The sequence below is a fragment of the Eurypyga helias genome, unplaced genomic scaffold (assembly GCF_000690775.1).
Source record: "Eurypyga helias isolate BGI_N326 unplaced genomic scaffold, ASM69077v1 scaffold2810, whole genome shotgun sequence".
Taxonomy (NCBI): Eukaryota; Metazoa; Chordata; class Aves; order Eurypygiformes; family Eurypygidae; genus Eurypyga; species Eurypyga helias.
In genome coordinates this window covers 59,332-79,600 of record NW_010224906.1, presented here as the reverse complement: position 1 = coordinate 79,600, position 20,269 = coordinate 59,332, and the positions used below count along the sequence as shown (strand labels likewise).

Below are 20,269 nucleotides of genomic sequence, written 5' to 3'. Positions count from 1 at the left end.
TAAATATAAAATGTTTATAATATAAACATATTTACCTTAAAATTGTCAATTTAAATTTGTATTTAAGTTGAGGTGGAGCGCACTGTCTTGGAAACTTAAGATTCTCTGTCTTTCAGGAAATCTCTTGTAATTTAGACTAAACACCTTCCTACTGGGGGGAAAAATTGTATTTCTTTTCTGAAGCAAATAGCAAGTGAGGAGAGAGCATGCATGCTGCCGTTCTGCACCATGCTGAAAGTTAAACTGAGTAAGGATTGCAAAAGATTGGATCCATAGTGTAAGGTCTTCCTGTGCTTTATAAACATCTGAGCTCTTCAGACCTTCTCAGTTCTTCTGGAGCTTCTCTGCTAAAGTAAAGAGTCTCAATACTCTGTTTTCTTCAATACCACAAATATGTGGTGTATCAGCTATCACAAGTGCCATTTATAGGCTGTTTGTAATTCCAACAGATCTTCCTCCTAAGAAGAGTTTGAGGAATGGTATTTGTCTTCAAGTTAAACAAAAAATACAGCATGATCATGTTTGAGCTAGAGGAATAGAGAATCACCACTAATCACAAAACATTCTTTAAGCTTTTCAGAGAGACACTAGATAAGAAAAATTCTGAAAAAGTCAACATGCAAGGTCCTTATTCAGTATATAAAGCATTTATGCACACATCCTAGGAAAAAATGAAGATGATATTAGCTGTTACCGCCATGTGCTTTACTAACATATATTGTTATGACCCCCTGAAATCAAGGAGGCGGTAGAAAAGTTACTCCAGTTTTGAGATGAAAGAACATGAATATTTAATTAGTGGAAACAGTCACAATTGAGAACACACACCATTTTATCACTACCCAGTTAAGACTATTTCTCAGTACGCGTATAGAGACACATATTGTCATTGTCTGAAAGTTATCGATGAGTGGTGACTTTCTAATGACATTCATTGGAACAGTCTGAAAATTCTGTAGTAATTATTTAAAATTGTCAAATGCTTAGATAAATAATTGAAGTACTGATACCATCCAATAATAATTTGCATTTATGACAGATTATTGAGGCAATGCAAGCGGTGCTGCTGGCAGAAGTTCAAAGGACTATGAATACCTTGAGAAAGACAGCAGTCTGCGGACAGCCCCTGGCCACGGTAGAGAATGGAAATGGTGAGTTGTAGGCACTGCCAAAGACTGAGGAGAGGGATTTGAAATACATTAAAAATGTTTCTTTGCCATGTAGGTGGAAAATTTATTGGTATATTCTTTAAGAACTTTCCTTAGTACTCAGAACAAGTTAGGAGTATGGGTTCGGAATACATTATTTCTGTGTAAGACAAGCCAAATGGCCTATATCTGACCTTATGAGGCTGTGACTTTTCTCATATGATTGTCAAGGAGTTATAGGACTTACACATTCTTTCATCATCTCTGAACGTTGAAGCAGAAAATTTAAATTTAATTTAATTGAGGGATAGTTCTGGTATTGTAAATACATTTGCAAATAAAGGAAGCAGTGTGTTTGAAATAGAATCAGTAAATCATATTGAAAAGTTTTACACATTTATCTTTTCAATGACATCAGACATACAGCACTAAAAATTAATTGCTTAAATTTTATAACTTTATAATGTAATACAGAATATTTTATTTTCTTTTAGAAATAACCTCCCTGCAAGGAGATATGAAATGCATTTTACAATTAGATCATTTAATTTTACAAGAAGCTTACTCTTTGCAACTTTACAATGGTGCTAATGTTTATGGTAAAAAAGATTGAACCTGAATTTATGTTATGAAGTTATACTCTTTTTTTTTTTTAGCCCATTAGCTGAGTCTTAAAATTAAGTGACCTAAATTTTAGATGTAATCTTATTAGTGAGCCTTCTCTTGGGAAACTAATTTATAATCTCATTGAGTGTGTGTGTCTGTCATGAAAATTTGTTACCGATCTGCTTGTTCCAGGATACTAAAAACGATCAGTGATATTTTCTTCAGGCCATGAAACAAAATGGTGTCTTTATAATTTGGACTATTGGAATATAGTGAAATTCAAACACTTTGAATAATTGTCACAGATGAGTTTACACTTTGCTTATACTAAAGATTGCTTTGAATCATTTTGGTTTTGTGTGGTTTGGGACAAGTTGCATTGTAACTTATAACGTCCTTAGCCATGAAGTTCATATATAGATTGGACTTCAGATTTTCTGAATTTTCCGGGTGTATTTCAAAGCAGTGTTTTGACATGGGTTACAATGAAAACAGGACTAACTGGAAGTTGCCAATGCAGATGGTTGCAAGCTCCAGATGTGTTTCAGTCTTTGGGTGTGTTTCAAAACCTCCAATACTAGACAAAAAAAACCTATTATGTAGAGTCCTGGCATAATTACAGGTAGTCAATTGTTGTTTAATTCTAAGTATTAAGGGTCACACAAATTATGAATTCAGGGGATTTACTTCATCTTTCCACTCTCTGAAAGGGGGGTTTAGTTGGTTGTGTGTCTTATAGAAGACTTTTACCATCTTTTTGGTTTTAACCCTGTTACTTGAAGCTTGTTTAATGAACAACTAGAAACTTGCTTTGCTAGAGTGAGCACAGTATTCATATGTATTTATACTGGGTAGAACTTTTTTTGTACTTCATGGTCTGAACTACATAAATATGACCTGTAAAACAGTAGATTTTTTTCACATCATTTATCGGCAACTTAGTGTATTCTGGAATAGACTGGAAACATACAGGAAGATGGGGAAAGAGATGTTACACTATGAGTATTTAATATATCAGCTTTCTTTCTGTTCTCATTTCTATTAATTTTTATCCTTGTTGCATTATTTATCACAGTAGTAAATAGCACAAATGGTTTTGGTTCAGTTTGTATGGTTTTCTAGTAGACACTGCAAAACTTGATGGGTTTGTTCAGGATTGAACTTTTTTTTTTGGTGTGTGATTTCTAATATCTTAGAGTAAAGCTATTTGTGGCATGTAATGATATGCAGAAATTATTAAAAGCCCATCTAAGAGTAAGTCCACAACCATTGTAATTACTAAGACATGCAATTATGTCTGGTTTTAATCACTCATCTGATAGGCATGTCATCTTATATCCTATTAGATACCCTGTGTTTATGGGTTGTACAGTAGCTGTCATCTTGTGCAACGTCAAGGTGAAGGTTAAATATTGTTTCAGGTTTTAAAGTCATAATTCAAGATGGGGATCATGCACTCTGAACCAAAGTGAAAATATCTGATCTTGCCTGCCATTGTCATTGTATTTTATTGTGAGTTTTTTTAATTGGAATGAATAGATTTGATCTGGAGGTATTTAACCTTGTTTAACTCAACAAATTTACACTGAAGTCAATAGAAGTTTTCTTTAAAACAGAGCTTCCATGATTTTTTCCTTCAGTTTTTATTATCTTTATGTATTATATAGTAGTCTTTTTCAGGAAACTCCTTACTCCTTAGGAAGCTCCTGGCTCCTTACTTCATGGCTGAGGGTGATAGCATTTAGACTACGGCTTCACATGCTAAATAATTTAAAATGCCATATTTTTCTCTCTAGTTCCAGAGACAGAATTGTTTGTTAATTGAATAAAACAACCCAACCCAAAACCATAATACAAGCTATTGATATAATGCATGCCAGAGAAAGGGTTAACCACATTCTGTCCTAGTACATTCTCCCATTGTTGCTAAAAGGAAATATAAATGCAAACAGTTGCAATTCCTTTATGTTAATGTCAGAGATAATAATTTTGGACCTCTTCCAAACATATTGATAGTAATCTTTACCATTGATTTCTGCAAGGTTGCTTCAGATCTTCAAAGCAGCTGAGGTTTTCCCTAATTTTTTTTGACATTCATCATAATTCTGAAAAAGTACATTGCAGTTTATCCCTTCTTGCTGTTTTCTTAAACACTGATAATCTCAGGTTAACGGCACCGTCTAACAGATTGTCAGTGCAGTACTGTTTTCCACTGCCATGTGAGTCAGAGGCAGTGGTTTTGAAATCTTAAGAATCTATTTATCCACTTTTATTTGCATAAACTAAGAAACTAAGTTTGCTGGTATTCTTCATTCATTTTTCATTTGTAGTATTTGATCTTATGACATACATACATACTTAGCCCATATCCAACCATGTGCAGAACCTCTCTGATCTGAGGAAAAATCGTGGTAATACCTCTGTTCTTCAATATGCTGGTTACTAGACACAAAGAAATTGGATAGTCCCTCCTGTAGTTAACTTGAGCCCATATCTTCCTCAGCAGTAATTTATTGCTCACCTTCAAGACATTCTGCAGCGAGTTCTCTGTCATCTACAAAAAATTTCACTTTTTATGGAAATCTCAAAATATTTGCAAGGATAAGAATTAGGAATGATATTCCCTCACCTACAGGTCTGTTGTGTGTAGAACTGTGATCTCCTTTTAGCTACTGCACTGAAGCAGTTTTCTATGTGCCATCCTTGGATGCCTATTTCTTCTAATGCACAGGGAGCCAAAACCATCTCACCTGAAACAGCCTTACAGCATACAAGTTCTTCTGGAATTGTCTGCCTTTTTTTTTTTTTTTTTTTTGGTGAAGAACCGGATTTATTTACCTTCTAAGAAAATTGTGATGATAAATGTGTTTAAGATGTTCGTGCTCGGGTATTAAATTGAGGAATTGATATATATGATATTTTTCAAAATTGGAAAAAGCGAAAGGAAAACATAAAGTACAGGCTTTACTCCTAAATACAGAATATTATTTTAAGCACCTCATGAATTTGTGAAAAATGTAGCACTAGCTTGCAATAAATTCTGATTTGCACTTAAAAATTCCAAGTTTAAGAAACTGCTAATGACTCAAGCTTTTAAGTATATTTGAAAGCTATTAGGTATAACCTCATCTTTTGTATGTGGTTTTGGAGCTTTTAAACTATTCAATTAAATAAATTGGTTCTTGCAGGAAAAAGCTTCTGCTGATAAATATCATAGTGAAATTAATGGTGGCAATTGAATTCCATAGGTTAGTGTAAAGAATTGTCAAAGTCTTATCTAGAACATAAGAATGTTTTATCAAAATAAGGAATCCATTCAGTAATGGTAAATCAATGAAAGGCAGGATAGAACAGCCTCTGTTCACTAGAAAAGTGTAGTTACCTGCAGCAGAGAGTGTTGAACACTTCTGAGTTTCATATATCTGTCCAGTTGCAACTTTTTAATGTCAACTCTTTGGAAGTCGTTCTGTGACAGTGTCTGCCTGCATAGGAAATGAATCTTCTTGCCTGCCTGCTAAGTCTTAATGTTTTGTCAAGTGAGTGCAGATAAGGAGAAGGGTTATTCTGTCTATGATACTCTTTCATGTTGGCATCTTGTATTACTCACTGCCTTTTTATATTAGTCCAAAAATACATTCTGACTCTGTACTTAAACAATCAAAAAAGACCCAAAAGACAACCCTGACTCGGAGCGTAAGTCCATTGGTATTGCAAAGATTGCACAGGATTGCAATGAAAACTTGCCCTTGGTTGCCTGATTGCTGGGGAAGTAACTTTTAGGGGTATAAAATGCATTGCTACTCTTATTTACTGTAACTACCTTAATGTAATCTGTATTGTTGGTATTCTGGTGAAATACTGCATGCCCAGAAATCTTGAACAACATCTGATGAATCAATTTCTAGTTTAACATTTTACATTCAGATAAATGAACAAAATGCCCTCATATTCTTACATTTCCTTCCTGTGTTAGTTTCAAGTTCGAATTTGGGCTTGTGAGATAACAGATGTAGTCAATTTTTTAAACTGTTTGTCTTTCTGTGGCTGTGCTGCATATCCGACTTCCAACATTAATTAATTGAGAAAAATCTGGAAAAAGTTGCCCAGACAAAATGTGATGGAGTCCTAAAAATTCATGTAACCAGAAAATGAAAGCTATTGGTGCAGCTCTTGGGAAATCTCTCATCTCTTGTACAATCGGGGATTAAGTCAGTGTGTGGGGTAGGGAGGGAAACTCATGGGAGGATTTCTGGCAAAAGAAGAAATGGCTAAAGAGGAGAATGGGATACAAAGGAACTGGAGGTAAAAAGAAAAAAGTGTAGGAAAATGGAGAAGAAAAAAATAGAAGCATGGTAATGGGAACATGCACAAAAGGCTACCAGTTTTCCAATGGAAATTACAACCAGAAAATTGGTTGCTGGTTAAAAAAAAATAAAGAATACAATTTGATCCCCTTTCTGGTATGATAAAGGTTATTGAGTTTCATTGGAACTAGGAAATGAGGAATTTTTGACAGTGTACATGATTTTGGATTGAAAGAAATTGAGAAAAAGGATCGTTAAATTCACTAGCTGCTAAGAATCCATAGCATGCGTTTTGAAGAGCATGAGAGAAAATGCTCCTTTTTTTTAGCACATTCAAATCACAGGAAAGAAAAAAGACAATTCAGTTGTCTGGAGGAAAACAAAAACCAATAAGAAGCAGCTTTCATTATGACAGATATCCCAAAGGAAAGCAAGTGAAGGGTTTGTGTTAGTTTTTATAACTGATTTGTTAAACTCATTAATTTTACTGATTTTTATATGCAGACATTTGAAGGAACCTAAAGTGATTTACCCTTTGCAGGCTGTTTAAAGATTTTATTGCTGTAGAGGAACCAATAGTACTTCCTGCTGCTTTCTCAGACTAGTGCAATTTTTCAAGACTATAGAGATTAAGTACCTTCAGTTTGACATATGAAGGTCTAGAGTGTCGCCAGAGCTTATGTTTCCACGGGCCAAAAAGTAAGTGCAACAGGAGTAATAGATTGCACTTGGTAGTGATGACATTACATTTGCCTGAACCCACCCTAAATCCCTTTCAAGAGCAACATTCCCACATTATATCAAAGTTAAGTTTACAAATGTAGCAACAGCTGATCTGGTTAGGTCAAAGTAGAGTTCTGTTCATGTAAGCTGAAGTCTGAGTCAGGTCGCTGTTGTCATGAGGTAAGCATGGGTTTTGGTAAAAATGAGCGAGAATGTTGACATGGAGAAATCTTTACAATCCAGGAATTCTTTGCATACGTGGATCCTCCAAAATGTACAAACTGAAATGCCCTTGTGAGCCTCACAGTATCTGTGATTAGGACATGTAGTATTTCAAATGAAACTGATTGAAACTGTTCCTCTTCCTATGCAGTCCCTATGTGCTTTCAAGTATTTCCAAACTTTATTTTTACTTTTAGAGCAACATCTGACCCAAACACTACGACCATATTTTCTTGCAGTTGTTAATTTTTAACTGGTTTGACTTCTGGCTTCAAATAACTTCCTGTCTGGCATCTCGCATTTTCCCAGTTTAACTCTCTTCTCCCATTTCATGCTATATCTTCTACCTATATTCTTCCAGTTTGTCTTATTCCTCTACAGTCCCACCTTCCACTTCCTCTTTTTCCTGAGAAACAAGAATGTCAAAAATTATCTGCCAAATGAAATTTCCTTCCTCTAGCCACTCTGTTGTTCCTATTAGTGCAAACATTTCAGCCAACAAGAACGGATAGTTCTTCAGATGGAACTGAAGTTTTGTGCTCTTGGACAAGTTCACATACGTAACAGAATTCATTAAACAATTAGAATTACTTCAGGCTGTTCTAAGAAATTCTCTGGCAGGACAATTTTGTGTGTACGTGCACTAGCAATAAGCAGTGTAAGAAATGATTGTATAATCAACATTTCATCACTATTAATGAGAATTAGATTAATCTGTAATCTTATTTTAGTCTGTGAAACAGCAAACCAATTAATCTAGCATTTGTTTGATGAATGCTCTTTGAGTCTAAGCTGGTGACAGCAGTAGCTTTCTCTGTACTGAATATGCATAAAAAATGAGTGTATTATATCCTAGTTTCATATTACAAATATTTCCAGTAAAAGAATACAAATCAATGTTGTATTTTAGCATCTAACCTGCGGTTTAACTATACCACTGTATCATGTCCTATATATCCAATTAAAACTGTATTTTGATCCAGTAGTCTTTAATATTAGTGGTCAAGTACTAAAGGAAGTAAGCTTAAAGACTCATTCTAGAACTACAGCTTATTTCATTCCATGCGTCATATATTTTACCAGAGAACTCCTTAATGTAGCAGAAATCAGATTTGGTGTGTATTTTTACACAAAATCAAATTGTGCAGGCGCCATCTCAGACTTCTCCAAAACATTAGGAAGGATAGGATTCACTAGTCAAGGAGGCAGTAAGGACGACATGTGTTCTAAACTCAAATGCACAATATATTTTGCACAGTTTTGTTTTTCATGTGCTATTTCAGTGTTTGCTGAATGGGAAGAATCTCTAAGGTACCTTTTATTTAGGTCTTTAAAAGTAAACACAGTTTTCTGGGGGGCTGTTAATACAGACAAAATTATCTTTGGTGATTGTTTAGTCTCTACTGTTTATTGAGAGGTTTATCGGGACTGGAAGTACAAGTATTTCAAAGATTTGAAAGCTGCTTCTGAGTTGGTGCTTCAAAGCAGCAAATGAAGGAACTGCAAGTATTCCATATTTAAAGCAGTGTCCCCAGCTGTCTTCTACTGAGTTTTGTTTTGGTTTTGGTTTTTTTGAAGACCCACTCCTTGTCACATATTGCTTCCTAATTCTGAATGTCTCCTTGCCTGTGTCATTGTTCTTTATCAAGCACAGTGTTCAGACTTGCTGATGGTATATAATTTTTAATCCTTATAGTTTAGTTGGAACCTAAAACTCAAAATAGTTTTTTGAGTAATCTAGTATACAGAATTGTAGGTCAAATAAGCCTTGTGATGTTCCCTTAGAGCTGGAAGAGCTGTAAAAATACCATGGAAAATAACTGTATTAAGTTAATAAGTTACAATGTAATGTTTTACTTTCCTGTCTGTCATACTTTTCATCAAGCTGTGTCTGTATAACATTAATCTTAATTTCATCCAAAAAGGTTGAGAAACAAAACCTATTGCTTTTCACCTTGATCAGGTTATGTCTTGAAGTTTGTCCTTCCGCTATTTTCACTTGGCAATTCCCAGAATCTTTAACTGCTCAGATTCTCTCCTCTCCATTGTCCACACTGCTAAGTAATTTGCAGGTCTCAAAGGTGTTTCCCCGTTTCACTCATTTGTCCTTCCACTCGCCAAGCTTCTTTAAAAGCTCGGGAACAAAACAGTAAGAAAAGGCATCTCTGAATACTTTAGTTCTAAGTGCAACACTTTCTCTAGCATTTGTTGTGTTGACTAATTCTTGTGAAACTGGAGTTTTTCTGCTATGGATCTATTATGAGATGCAGACCTGGGGATGGGGGAGAGGAGTACTTTTAAGTATGGTCCATTATTCGTACTGAAACTTAACCCTGTGCTAATAGCCATAGAGCAGAACAAGACAATATCAGAATACCTTGTTTATATTTATAATACCACTCCATCTACATTTTTTCTGATGTTCTGTAATCTCCAGCTTCCTGACACTATTTTTATTAATTTCTTCCTATATTTCTTTGCTGTTTGTTTGTGTACAACATTACAGGTACACAAAGGTCAGGAAAGACTTAGAGGTCCTACCCTGGAAGGATTGGAGGGCTGTGTGCCTTCCTAAGAAAGGAGTGGTTCAGAAAAGGATGGATAAAAGGGGATGATTCCCAGGTAGAAGAGTTTTCTGCATATTATGTGATTATACTGCTGCCCTGCTTGAAAAAGGTTTGTAAGAGTTGGGCAGCATTTTTTCTTTTGGCTTTTCCTTATTGTGGGAAATAAAACCTTGCTGAGAGCTTTTGGTTGCAGTTACTTATGGCTTGTACTGTCTTGGGCTGTTGGGAAGCCAGACCAATCTACAGTGTGCAATTAACAGTTTTTCCCGTGTTTTGATTAGTCTTCTCTTATGTGATCCAAATAGCACTTTTTTTTTTTTTTAGGATATGTGAATCAATTGACTGCATCCTCTTAATCTTGAATCTTGCATTCTTCAATCTTTTAGAACATATTGATACAGAATTGGTTGCTGAACCTAGTCAATAACTACATTTGAAGTTGTCTTGTTCCGATATTTCAGAATATCTGACTCTTCTAACTTAGATGAAAGGAAATAATGAAATTAAGTCAACTCCTACACTGAACTAAACAGTAGTACAATAATTATCTGGCAATAAGACAAGTTAAATTCTTTAATAATATTGTTTGGGGTTTAAAAAAAAAAAATGCTTGCAGAAAGAGACAAGTTACTTCAAACCACAGCTAATACTTTTTAGTAAAATGGAAATTTTCCATTATGTATTTAGTGAAAAACACACTAAAAGGTGGAACTACTTCATTCATGCAAGTCTTAGTTATTAGTTTCAAAGTTGAGTCTCGCTAACACTCACCCAATAGAGCAACACAATGGAACACTGTTTGTCTTTAATAATAAGAGACAAAGATATCTGCCTCAGCAAACAAAAAATGGAAATAACTCAAAAAAAGCCTTCTTTACCTATCAAGCTTATCAAGAAATTATTGAGCCAGTTGGAGGTACATATATATGTGTATCCATCACTGTGTAGAATGTACATGAATAGAACTGCTAAATTTCAGGTTGGAGAATATGTTCATCTCTCTGTGCATTTTTGCACCTTCACACATTTTTAGAAGTCTTAGTACATCCATATGCATTTCATGTCTTAAAGAATCCAGAACCTGTTTTGTTTGTTATATAAAGATAAGCTCACTGTTGTTTCAAAGCAGATAAACATTATTAATAGGAAGAGTATTTCATATTTGGTATGCACAACTAATCAGCACAAGATGACTTCCAAATTCTGAAATTTAATAAGTATAAGAGTAGAAAATACTGAACAATATATCTGGTTCATATTTACTGTATGCTTTATTTTAAGGCCCAAAGTTAGATCCGCTGTCTCCTATCCTGCTTCAACATTGTATTTGAGTTTTTCAATTGTACTTACTAACAAAGATGGCAATTCAAATGTTAATGAATACAGAAACCTTTCCAGTACATCTGAGGAATTTTTTTCTTGAATTCAAAGTGTATCAGATGAAGAATTTTTTTTCCCTACTCCTGGAAAAATTCAACTTGTATCACACTGAAGATACCTATCACTAATTCCCTAAAGACCAGGTGCCTGTATTGTTCTCATATGATGGATGTTAGTCACATCACCTGCTGCACTACGAGAAGATGCTCAGATAGCCTAGTGAAGAGGGTGAGTAGGAATGTGAATCCAGGAGGTATTTTTGAAGAATAATTAATAGCTGTATTCTCTTCTTGTCTAACGTGTTTACGTCAGGATAGGTTTTAGATTTCCTTTTTCCTTTCCTTTTCTTTTTTCCTTAAGCTCCAGAAGTAAATTTTAAAAGAAACAAGCAAAATATATCTGACATATATAAAGCATGCCTGTTCAGTTTTATGTACTGATAATATTATATTGCTAAATTTTCTGTTCCTTTTGGAAATTGAGTGCTGTCGAAGTTTTGCATCTCACCAGATGGGAGAGTTTAATGCTGACAATGAACATAAATCTTTGTCTTGACTAAAAAGGCATTCTATTTTTTACTGTTATGTAAGTTAACCAGGCACTGGTTTTAATTTGCAGTTTTGGGTAAGAGTAGCACTTCGGTATAAATTAGGAAGATCTTTCAAATTGGTATGTCCCAGATAATCTTAGCAGATTAAGGTCATCCTCAACCCACAGGAAAGAATCCTTTATTTAATTAGTATGTGCCTCTTGGAAGGTTCAAAGGGAGCCCCTTTCATTAGTGACCATTGTTATCCATGTCAAGGTATGATATATGGTATATTATATGACTTACACTGCTGGCAATAGACTATATTAAGGAATAGTAAAAAAAAAAAAAGGTTGTAAACCTGTGTTTTTCTGTAATGAAATCTAATAGTTTTGTTACACAGTTAGGACTGTTTTAAAGTAAGACCTGTATGTGGTTAAGGACTTATGTCAGTGACAAGCACTCTAGAAATAAAGCCAAAGCATCAGTAGAAAGTCTAATCTAATAGGCATAGCAAGCAGATCTACCTCATGTGTACAAGGACAGTAAGGCTTGTCAAAAAAGAATGGACAGCAGATTGTGCTGCTTTTAGTCAGGAAAGTGTTAACTTTCTTCACAGGGGCTGGTATGAAGCTGTTTCTGGATTTACCCTGAGAAAAGTACTGATAAGGTGTCTTTTTAGCTGGTGCTGAGGGGATGCTTGCACCAAATTCAAGGTCTTTCTGAGCTTCAGACACTGCAACTGTGCTCCCAGCTTTCTCCCTACAGGCAGTGTGGGGGACACACAGTTCAGACAGCTGACCCAAACTCACCAAAGGAGTATTTCATTCCATGGTACAGCATGCTCAGGGCATAAGCAGGGAGTGGGCTTGGGTGCCACAAGTCTCTTTACTCTCTTTCCTCTCTGTTTGCTCCTTTGCTAGCTCCCCTGTTAGCTCCTTAACTCCTCTGCTAGCCCCTTTGTCAGTTGTTTTGCTAACTCCTTTGCTGGCTCGTTCATTAGTGAGTTGGTGGGTCGGTTGGCGTTCCCTGTCGTGCTATTGCTCATGGGGCTCCGGTGCTCAGGCTCTCTGGCTTTGACTCTCACTACTCAGGACCTGGTGGTGAGCAATTGTATCATATATTTTATTTTCCATTATTTTAATAACTTAGTATTTGTATATTATTCATTTACGTACATATATTCTTCATTTATATTCAATTAGCAAATGGTTCTTATCTCAGTTTGATGAGCTTTCTTGTCTTTTTCCTATGATTCTTCCCCTCCATTGGAGGAAGGGGTGGGGGAGGTGTGCGAGCAGCTTCATGGTATTTTGCTAGCTGAAGTTAAACCAGGACATGGGCAGGGTGGAGAGAACCATTGTTTCCAATCTTCCCGTGATTATTGTATGGAGCAGCCATATTTGCAAAACAGTTTCCTTAACATTCCCTGGCTTACAAGGGAGCAGTTTCCCTCAGCCTGGAGTAAACTGCGGAGGGTCTTGAATGCTCAGCACAAACGTATGCTGGTTTTTAGTTACGCTGTAAAGTAGCTTGCAGATATTATAAGGCAGTGTTCTTTTTCAGTCTTTGACTGTGCCCATGTGTGTTCTACAACTTGAGGAGGATTTAAGGGGTAGGACTACTCTGAAATAACACCCACCTTTTCTCACTCCCCCACTTACCACAAGTCCCATCAGTTTGAACCTTAACAGTATGATGTGGATGCATTTTACGTAAATTGATGAATGAATGACATGACAAGCATGATCTACTTTATGGAGAAACAAGATTGATAATTTTAGGATCAGTGGTTGGATATATTGCAGTATATTTTCTATCTTAAAAAAAGATAATATTAGTATAGGAACATAATAATGTAAAATGATTTTTTTTGTATTTTCCAGCTGTCTTTATGTGATATTTGCAATTATATATGAGATTTTACAGTAGAATGTGAGAGGGAGCTGTCCCTCTTGCAAAAGATATTGTTAGTCCTCAGTGCTTTTAGGAGTCAAGTAGTAAAAGCCTTGCAACAAAACAAAAACCCTTAAGAACCTTGTTTATTGAATGTTGTTGGCTAAAACTGCCAAAAATAAATTAATAGCCATTACCCACTGCAGTGCTTTTTTTGTTCACAAGAAAAATATCTTGACATATTTTTTCATTTTGTGATTGGTGCACATTTCAAGGGTATAAATTAATCTTCAAAGGATCCTAGGGAATATCTTTCCTGGACACTTCACTTATACATCAAGTTGGCCATGTTAGCAATCTAATCACAAACCTGTAATTCAGTGGACAACAATTTCTTATTGTGAACAGCGTAGCAGCTTTTACTATCATTTAGGTCAGCCCAAGATTGCTGATGCACCATATGTTTCAGGCCATGGATGATGGATGGTATCCTCTGGTGCCCATCCCTAAGTGATTGGAAAGATTGAAGACACACAGTTCACTTAAGCTTGCTTACTATTACATCAAGTAATCAGTGTGATAGGCAAACCTGTGCTCTTTATGTCACACTGCCCAACTTTCTGCAGGGACATTGTGTCAAAAAAACAATCTAAGAACATTTCCAGATGACAGGCCAGTTACTAGAACAGCCATTTAACAACTGGATTCATCTAAAAAGCTTAATAACTTGGAAAAGTCAATACAGGTTTTTAAAACACCTTTATTTATATGAACCAGACATGGTGTTTTGTTTTTTAAGGGTTTTTATTCCAAGATTGAACTCATGCACCAGAAAGATGTAATAATGCAATCCTTCTCATCATTCAGTCTTTATGCTATGTCAAAACATAGTGTTCCCAATATTAATTGGAGAGAAATGCTACTTTGAAATAATTTTAAATGCTTTAGAAGTTTGTTTAAAATTTTGTAGTTAGAAACACACAACGTCAGTTTAAAGTTTAAGACCGAAATCTTTTATTTCCCAATGGCTGTATGTACTAATAGCAGTCAAAGTTATTTTCAGTTTCCCCAACTTCATTGGACCAGTATCTAACCCAGACAATTGAAAACATCCTCTTTTTTTATCAGGCTGTACTGTGGTGAGTTGTCTTTTATATGATACGAGAGGAAAATCCTAGCTGATAGTAAAAAATTTGCATAAAAACCCTGCAAGACTTGCAGCGTGTATGCCTTCAGTCAAAATAAATCCAACCAAATAATACCAAGTTTAATATGTTGTAATTTAAAGCTACTGCTGGTGTATGTTGTTATATAATTGGGTATTTTTTGGTTGTAAAATAACTGAGCAGAAATCTGAGTACATAGGCCAAAGTGTGTGCATACCACATCAGCTGTAAAAAAGGAGCTAGGCTGTTCTGTGAATTCAGACTCTGTAAAATGCTCATACAGTCTGTCATTAATAAACATTTTTTTGTGTATGCATTTTTCTAATTAGAAAGCACAACTACTGCATCTACTGAAATTGCTCATAGAATTACAGCGTGTTTTCCTGAACACTGTTTATTTTGAATGCTAAATGCAGGCAGCTATTCTGCTGTTATATTTAAATTTTGGTTCAACTTTCATGATCAGGTACTTGTTTCACAGTTGTTGTATTGACCTAGTTAGGTGACTGTGGCCTAACACCAAAATAAGTACGTTTTTCATTTGAAGTGTGAGGTTAAGGAGAAGTGCCAGTGAAAGTAGTTAAAAAAGCATTTGAAAACTAGCCACTCCAAAGTCAGAATTTCAAGGCAGACTTCCTCTTCTGAGTCCTTTGATAGCTTGAGACGCTGAATTCCATAACCAGAGACAATTTAGGCAGCAGCCTCTAAAGTAAATATTAAACTAAGGTAATGGAAAGAAAAAGCTATTCTGAGGAAGAGAGTTTGGGGAGCAGTGATTAACACTGACTTTAAAAGCTGGGCCATCAAAGAGGTGAGAGGAAATATGTTGATATTAGTAAGGCTCATTATTTACCTGCAGAGCAGAAATTGTTAGAAACCTGAATAAGAATTTAGACGTTGCCAGCATACATAAACCTGTCCATGTTAGAACTATGCGTTTTGCAGTCGCTGATGCTTTCGTTGTTTGCTGAGACACCTCTTGGGGAGAGGTCGGTTTACTGGGCTTTGCTGTAACTTGTTCTGGTGTGAGGATGCTCCCACTTAAATCCTTGCACTCACACTGGAGCACTAGAGCTGAGGGAGTAACACAGACTGAAGTATACAAATGAGTGCAAGGAGGAGGCAGCATTTAGAATATAAAATACACTAGACTAGAACAGTTCAGTTGGAAGGGACCTACAATGATCGTCTAGTCCAGGCCACTCCTTTGGCCTTGTCAATGAGAGAGACACCTATAATTAAGGAAGAACAACTTTAAATGTGTGAAAACTCTTTCTTTCTTCGAAGAAGAGCTGATAAGAGTGAATGAGACCAACTTCTGGAAAGTTGCTTTAGCAACCCTATGATTCAGGTATGCAATAAGAACTTTAACTAAAATAAGGTGCAATCAGAGTCAAACTCATACTGTGAAATATTCTTGATATTTTTTCTTTTCTAAACTGGGAAGTGTCAATCAATGTGAAAATGTCTACAGGATAAACAATTGCAGTCCCCACATCTTTTCTCTTCTTCTTTCCAACTATTCTGACTTGGATAACACTGAAAACATAATTAGTCAACTTCATTTAAAAGTACGCTGTAGAAGTTAAAACCAGCACCTAACACGGCAGTGAGGTATCCAGAATGAAGTTTGTGGAGAGAGAAGGTCAGAACCCTTGTAAACAGGGTTTGGGTATTTAAGGAGTGAAGATAAACTCATTAGCCTCCTATACTTGTGTTAATTTAAGAGAATAACATGAGGCTCAAGCTCATGCATTGATCTTGAATGTTGTGGTCTGCTTGCTTCACATAATGACAATTATGGGAGAATAGTGACAAGGGTGGGCTGGAGTGGGGGAACCCCTGCCCTGCATATAAGTCTGGAAGTGACTGGGTTGTAGCAATTGGCTCGAAGTTGAGACTTTGGGACTAAGAAGGCAGTACAGCTGTGGCCAGTGCAAATCACAGGCAGCTGGACACCTTTAAAAATGTGAACAAAATCTCCTCAATTCTTAATGTAAAGTCCCTGCTCTCATCTGAATTTAATAGTTCCCCACAAGTCAGGATTGTTTAGGTGACTGTAAACACTTTATGTTGGTCAGGCAATGTTGGCTCTTAAAATGAATCTTTCCTAGATATCAAAAGTGTGGAGATAAACATTCCATTTTTATTCCTGCTAAAAGCAAACACAGTGCAATAATCCTCAGGTTTTGTGACTGTTCTGTGAAACCAGAGCATCATGTCAGTGAAGAATGGAACCACACCTAAGTCATTAGGAAGACAGGGATTACGTTTTGGGAAAGGTAAATAACTTCATTTCTGAGAGAAGCAGCACAGCAGGTAGACTTTGGCTGTTATGCACAACAGGTTTTTTTCTGTACCTCTTAAATGAGGCTGTTCTCCCTGAGCAATCAGCTCTATCATTGCAATAAGAAGCCTGTGATAAAACTGATTATATTTTTTTTCAGTCATTGCAGTTAAACAGAAAGGAGCCGAAGCTTTTAACTATTACAAGCTGCTGCCCCTTTTAAAATCCTGTAAAGATGGCAGACACTTATGTTAAACACAGTGGATTGTTGGTAAAGTTAACCGTGTGCATCCAAAAGTGGCAGAATATGGACTGAGGTGCAACCTCAATCTGTGCTGTAATAAAGTAGCTGTTCATCTGTGGTCAGAGATCGTCATGAAAGACCTTGAGTTCCTTCACTTTATTTTGCAGAAAGGCCATCAGACAGCTTTGCATCATCTAACTCTATCAATCAAGGACCTCAACCACTGCTTTCTGCTGAAAGCTTTCCTGTTTGGCTCTGTTTTTCACAGACAGCTCAATAACTTGTCTGTGGAGCTGTGATAAATGTACCATGTGCTTCTAAACTGTCTCTTTAACACTGAACTGAATTTCAACTTGTAACGCCTGTGACTAATTGTTTTCATCAGAAACATTTTATTTATTTCCAATTATTATTCCATAGTCTTTGATTATATATTTTTTTCCATTTATTATCTGGCAATGGTAATGCCTGAAGGCTGCCCTGCGTGCAATGGACTGCTGGAAAACCAGATTTTACTCAGTGAATAAGCTATAAAGATTAAAATCAAATTGAAACTGTATGCACAAGTATAAACTTCTGATGTTTTTTTATCAAAGTGCATATTAAGCTCATTTTAAAATATAAATTTTCTTGCCTCTGATTTGTGAGCCAGTCCTAAGCAAAACATTCTTGCAGGGTTCCTTTGGTATATATAAAACAGGGTCAGTATCACAAAACATCATGCTATTCGGGCACAATTGTCTGTTTTTGCTGAGGAGGCCCAAAACAGAGCTATTACAGCAAATGAATAACTTCTCACTCTGAAAGAAGGTGGTTCTTTTAGATCAGGTTGTAGGTCAATGGCAGGGCAGGGTGAGGAAACTCATATTGCAGCTGTCTGCAAATGAGCTTCACTCCTGATACAATATAAAAAGGACTCCAAGGTTGGTAAAGGTTAAAAATTGGGTATGGGGACAAATATGTAAAATATGGGGAGGCAGAAGAGTTTTCATAGTTGGACAAAAACTCCACAGGCAGGTGCGTAGCTCACGCATTTTTAGGACTTACTTACAAAATCTGAAAGAGAAGACTGAAATTAAATGTAATTTAATTGATTGAGACAGTGTGATGATTTTTGAGGAAAAAAGCATGTAAAATATGCACGTAAAAGCCATGTCTTTTGGCTTGTTAGACATCTTGAAGCATATGTGCAGAAAAACTGTTCCTTTGCAATAAAAAAAAGATTGCAGTATGTTTATCACTGTGATAATGTGCAAGTTCCAGCTAGAAAATTCTCAGCTGATTAGTTCATGCAACTTGCAAAACACATTCAGCATCATGGTAAAACATAATCTTTTCACGGGCATATGACATGACTTCTTAAGAGCTACAGATGGAAGAATATGTTCTGGCATATACCATTGTGGTTCCTACCAAGCATAATTGTGCTAAAAACTGGCAACTAGGACTTCAATTTGGCCAAAAGTCAGATAAAACATACCAAAATGAAGAACTAGTATTCTACTTTTCTCTGTAGTGGTTTTAGAAGGAGAAGAGGCATTTTTAATTGCTTTTGGGAATACACTATTCCAGGTTCAGAAGAATAAATATTGTACACTGGAAAGAATGTTGATTTTGAGTGGACAGTACTAATTTACACATTCCTTATTTAGAGCACTAGAGGTAATACTAAAAATGGTATCTTTGGTGGATGTAGTAAAAAATACATATACTGGGACAATTCTCATTGTCCGTGTCACTGAATAAATCTGCGGAATAAAAAACTAAGTGGAGTGGCATTGTACTGCATGAAAAGCAAGCCAATGGTGAAAAGAAGCAGCTCACCATTTGCAGAGCTGTCACTACACTGGCACAGGGCCAGAGGATACATCAGAGCACACCTAGGAGATTTGTTTAACAAGTTTAGTGTGTGGGAACCAATCTGGGATGATTTTCTACAAGACAATTATTTCCTATTATTACAGTTCCAGTTGGGTAGGATAACCTTTCTTTCTTCTCCTTCCCATGCTTATACCCCTGCACACCCATAGTGAGATCCAGTCTGTAGTACGCAATATTTGCTCCTGCGGAGCAAAACCAAATAGAATTTCTGCTTATAGGTGATCCTACTAGGCAAATTGCTTGAGCTCCTCCCATCTCTCTCTGATTAAAGCATTTTCAGATACTGGTTGGGAGATGTATCTCAAAACTGCGAGTCCCATTCCAGACTGCGCTGTTCTCCTTCACGCTGTTTTCCCAGTAACAATTAACCTAAGCCCAGGTGATTTATGTAATGGAAGATTTATTCTGCTAGGCAGAGGCTTCTGCTGGTGCACAGCCTTGTAGGGTCTTGGGGGAAAATGGGTATGAAGCTATTGTAAACAACTCTTTGTTGACTTCCAAAATGGCTTGTATTATCATAGCTATAAAATAGAGCAGCTGTAACAGAACCTGGCTGATTTTTTTGTTCTTTTATGATATTTTCAAAGGATCTTTTAGAAGAGATGTGCCTTTGGAATACCAAGGCATCGTTCAGAAGGGAGGAGGAGGGAAAGGGTTAAATTAGAAGCACAACTGTATAGTAGACACTGTTTGCCCATTATATAGCTCATGTCAATTGTAAAGCAGAGTGAATACAATGTTTTTAAGGAAATCTAGGAGACTTGTAAAAATAGACGTATCATCTAGTGGCAGGAAAGAAATCAAAGTAAGACTAAGTACATTTTACTGGTGCACTAGATGCAGTATGAAATTCTTTCTCTTGTGGAGGCTATTGCTGTCTTAAATACATAAAGCAAAGCTGCAGGCAGATTTTTGAGCAACTTTTATAATCTAATCTCTTTATAATCAAATTTTATTTCAATTGCATGCAGCCTGGGAGTGCAGGAGCTGGTTACTGTTACTGGTTCCCTAAATGAATGCACTAAGATTTAGAAGCTGGGTTCACTAACAATGAGTTTAATTGGTATCTACACACAGTACTGAAGTCCCAAAATTGTATTCTGGGCACACACTTGACTCAGTGAAAAATTGGGATAGATTATGTAGAGACAGTGTGTAATTCCCCTTGCAAAGTCCTCACAAGTGCAGACGGAGGACGTGTGGTCAAGACAATCCCTTGCGCTAGATACCCTAGCTATTGGCTGCTGCAAGGCCTTTAGAGGCAGTGGTAAATTTGGGGGTAGTCATCTGACTTGCCTTAATCAGCACTGATTAAA

At 36.3% G+C, this 20,269-nt stretch overlaps 1 protein-coding gene across 1 annotated transcript in view; it reads left to right on the top strand.

Annotated features, from left to right (window-relative positions):
* The window catches only part of WDR72 (WD repeat domain 72), a 105,334-nt gene that overhangs the window by 61,895 nt on the left and 23,170 nt on the right, over positions 1 to 20,269 (top strand). Inside the window, exon 17 of the mRNA XM_010147086.1 lies at positions 1,040 to 1,151. Within this exon, the coding sequence (XP_010145388.1) occupies positions 1,040 to 1,151 (112 nt within the window). The remainder of the gene's footprint in view (positions 1 to 1,039; positions 1,152 to 20,269) is intronic.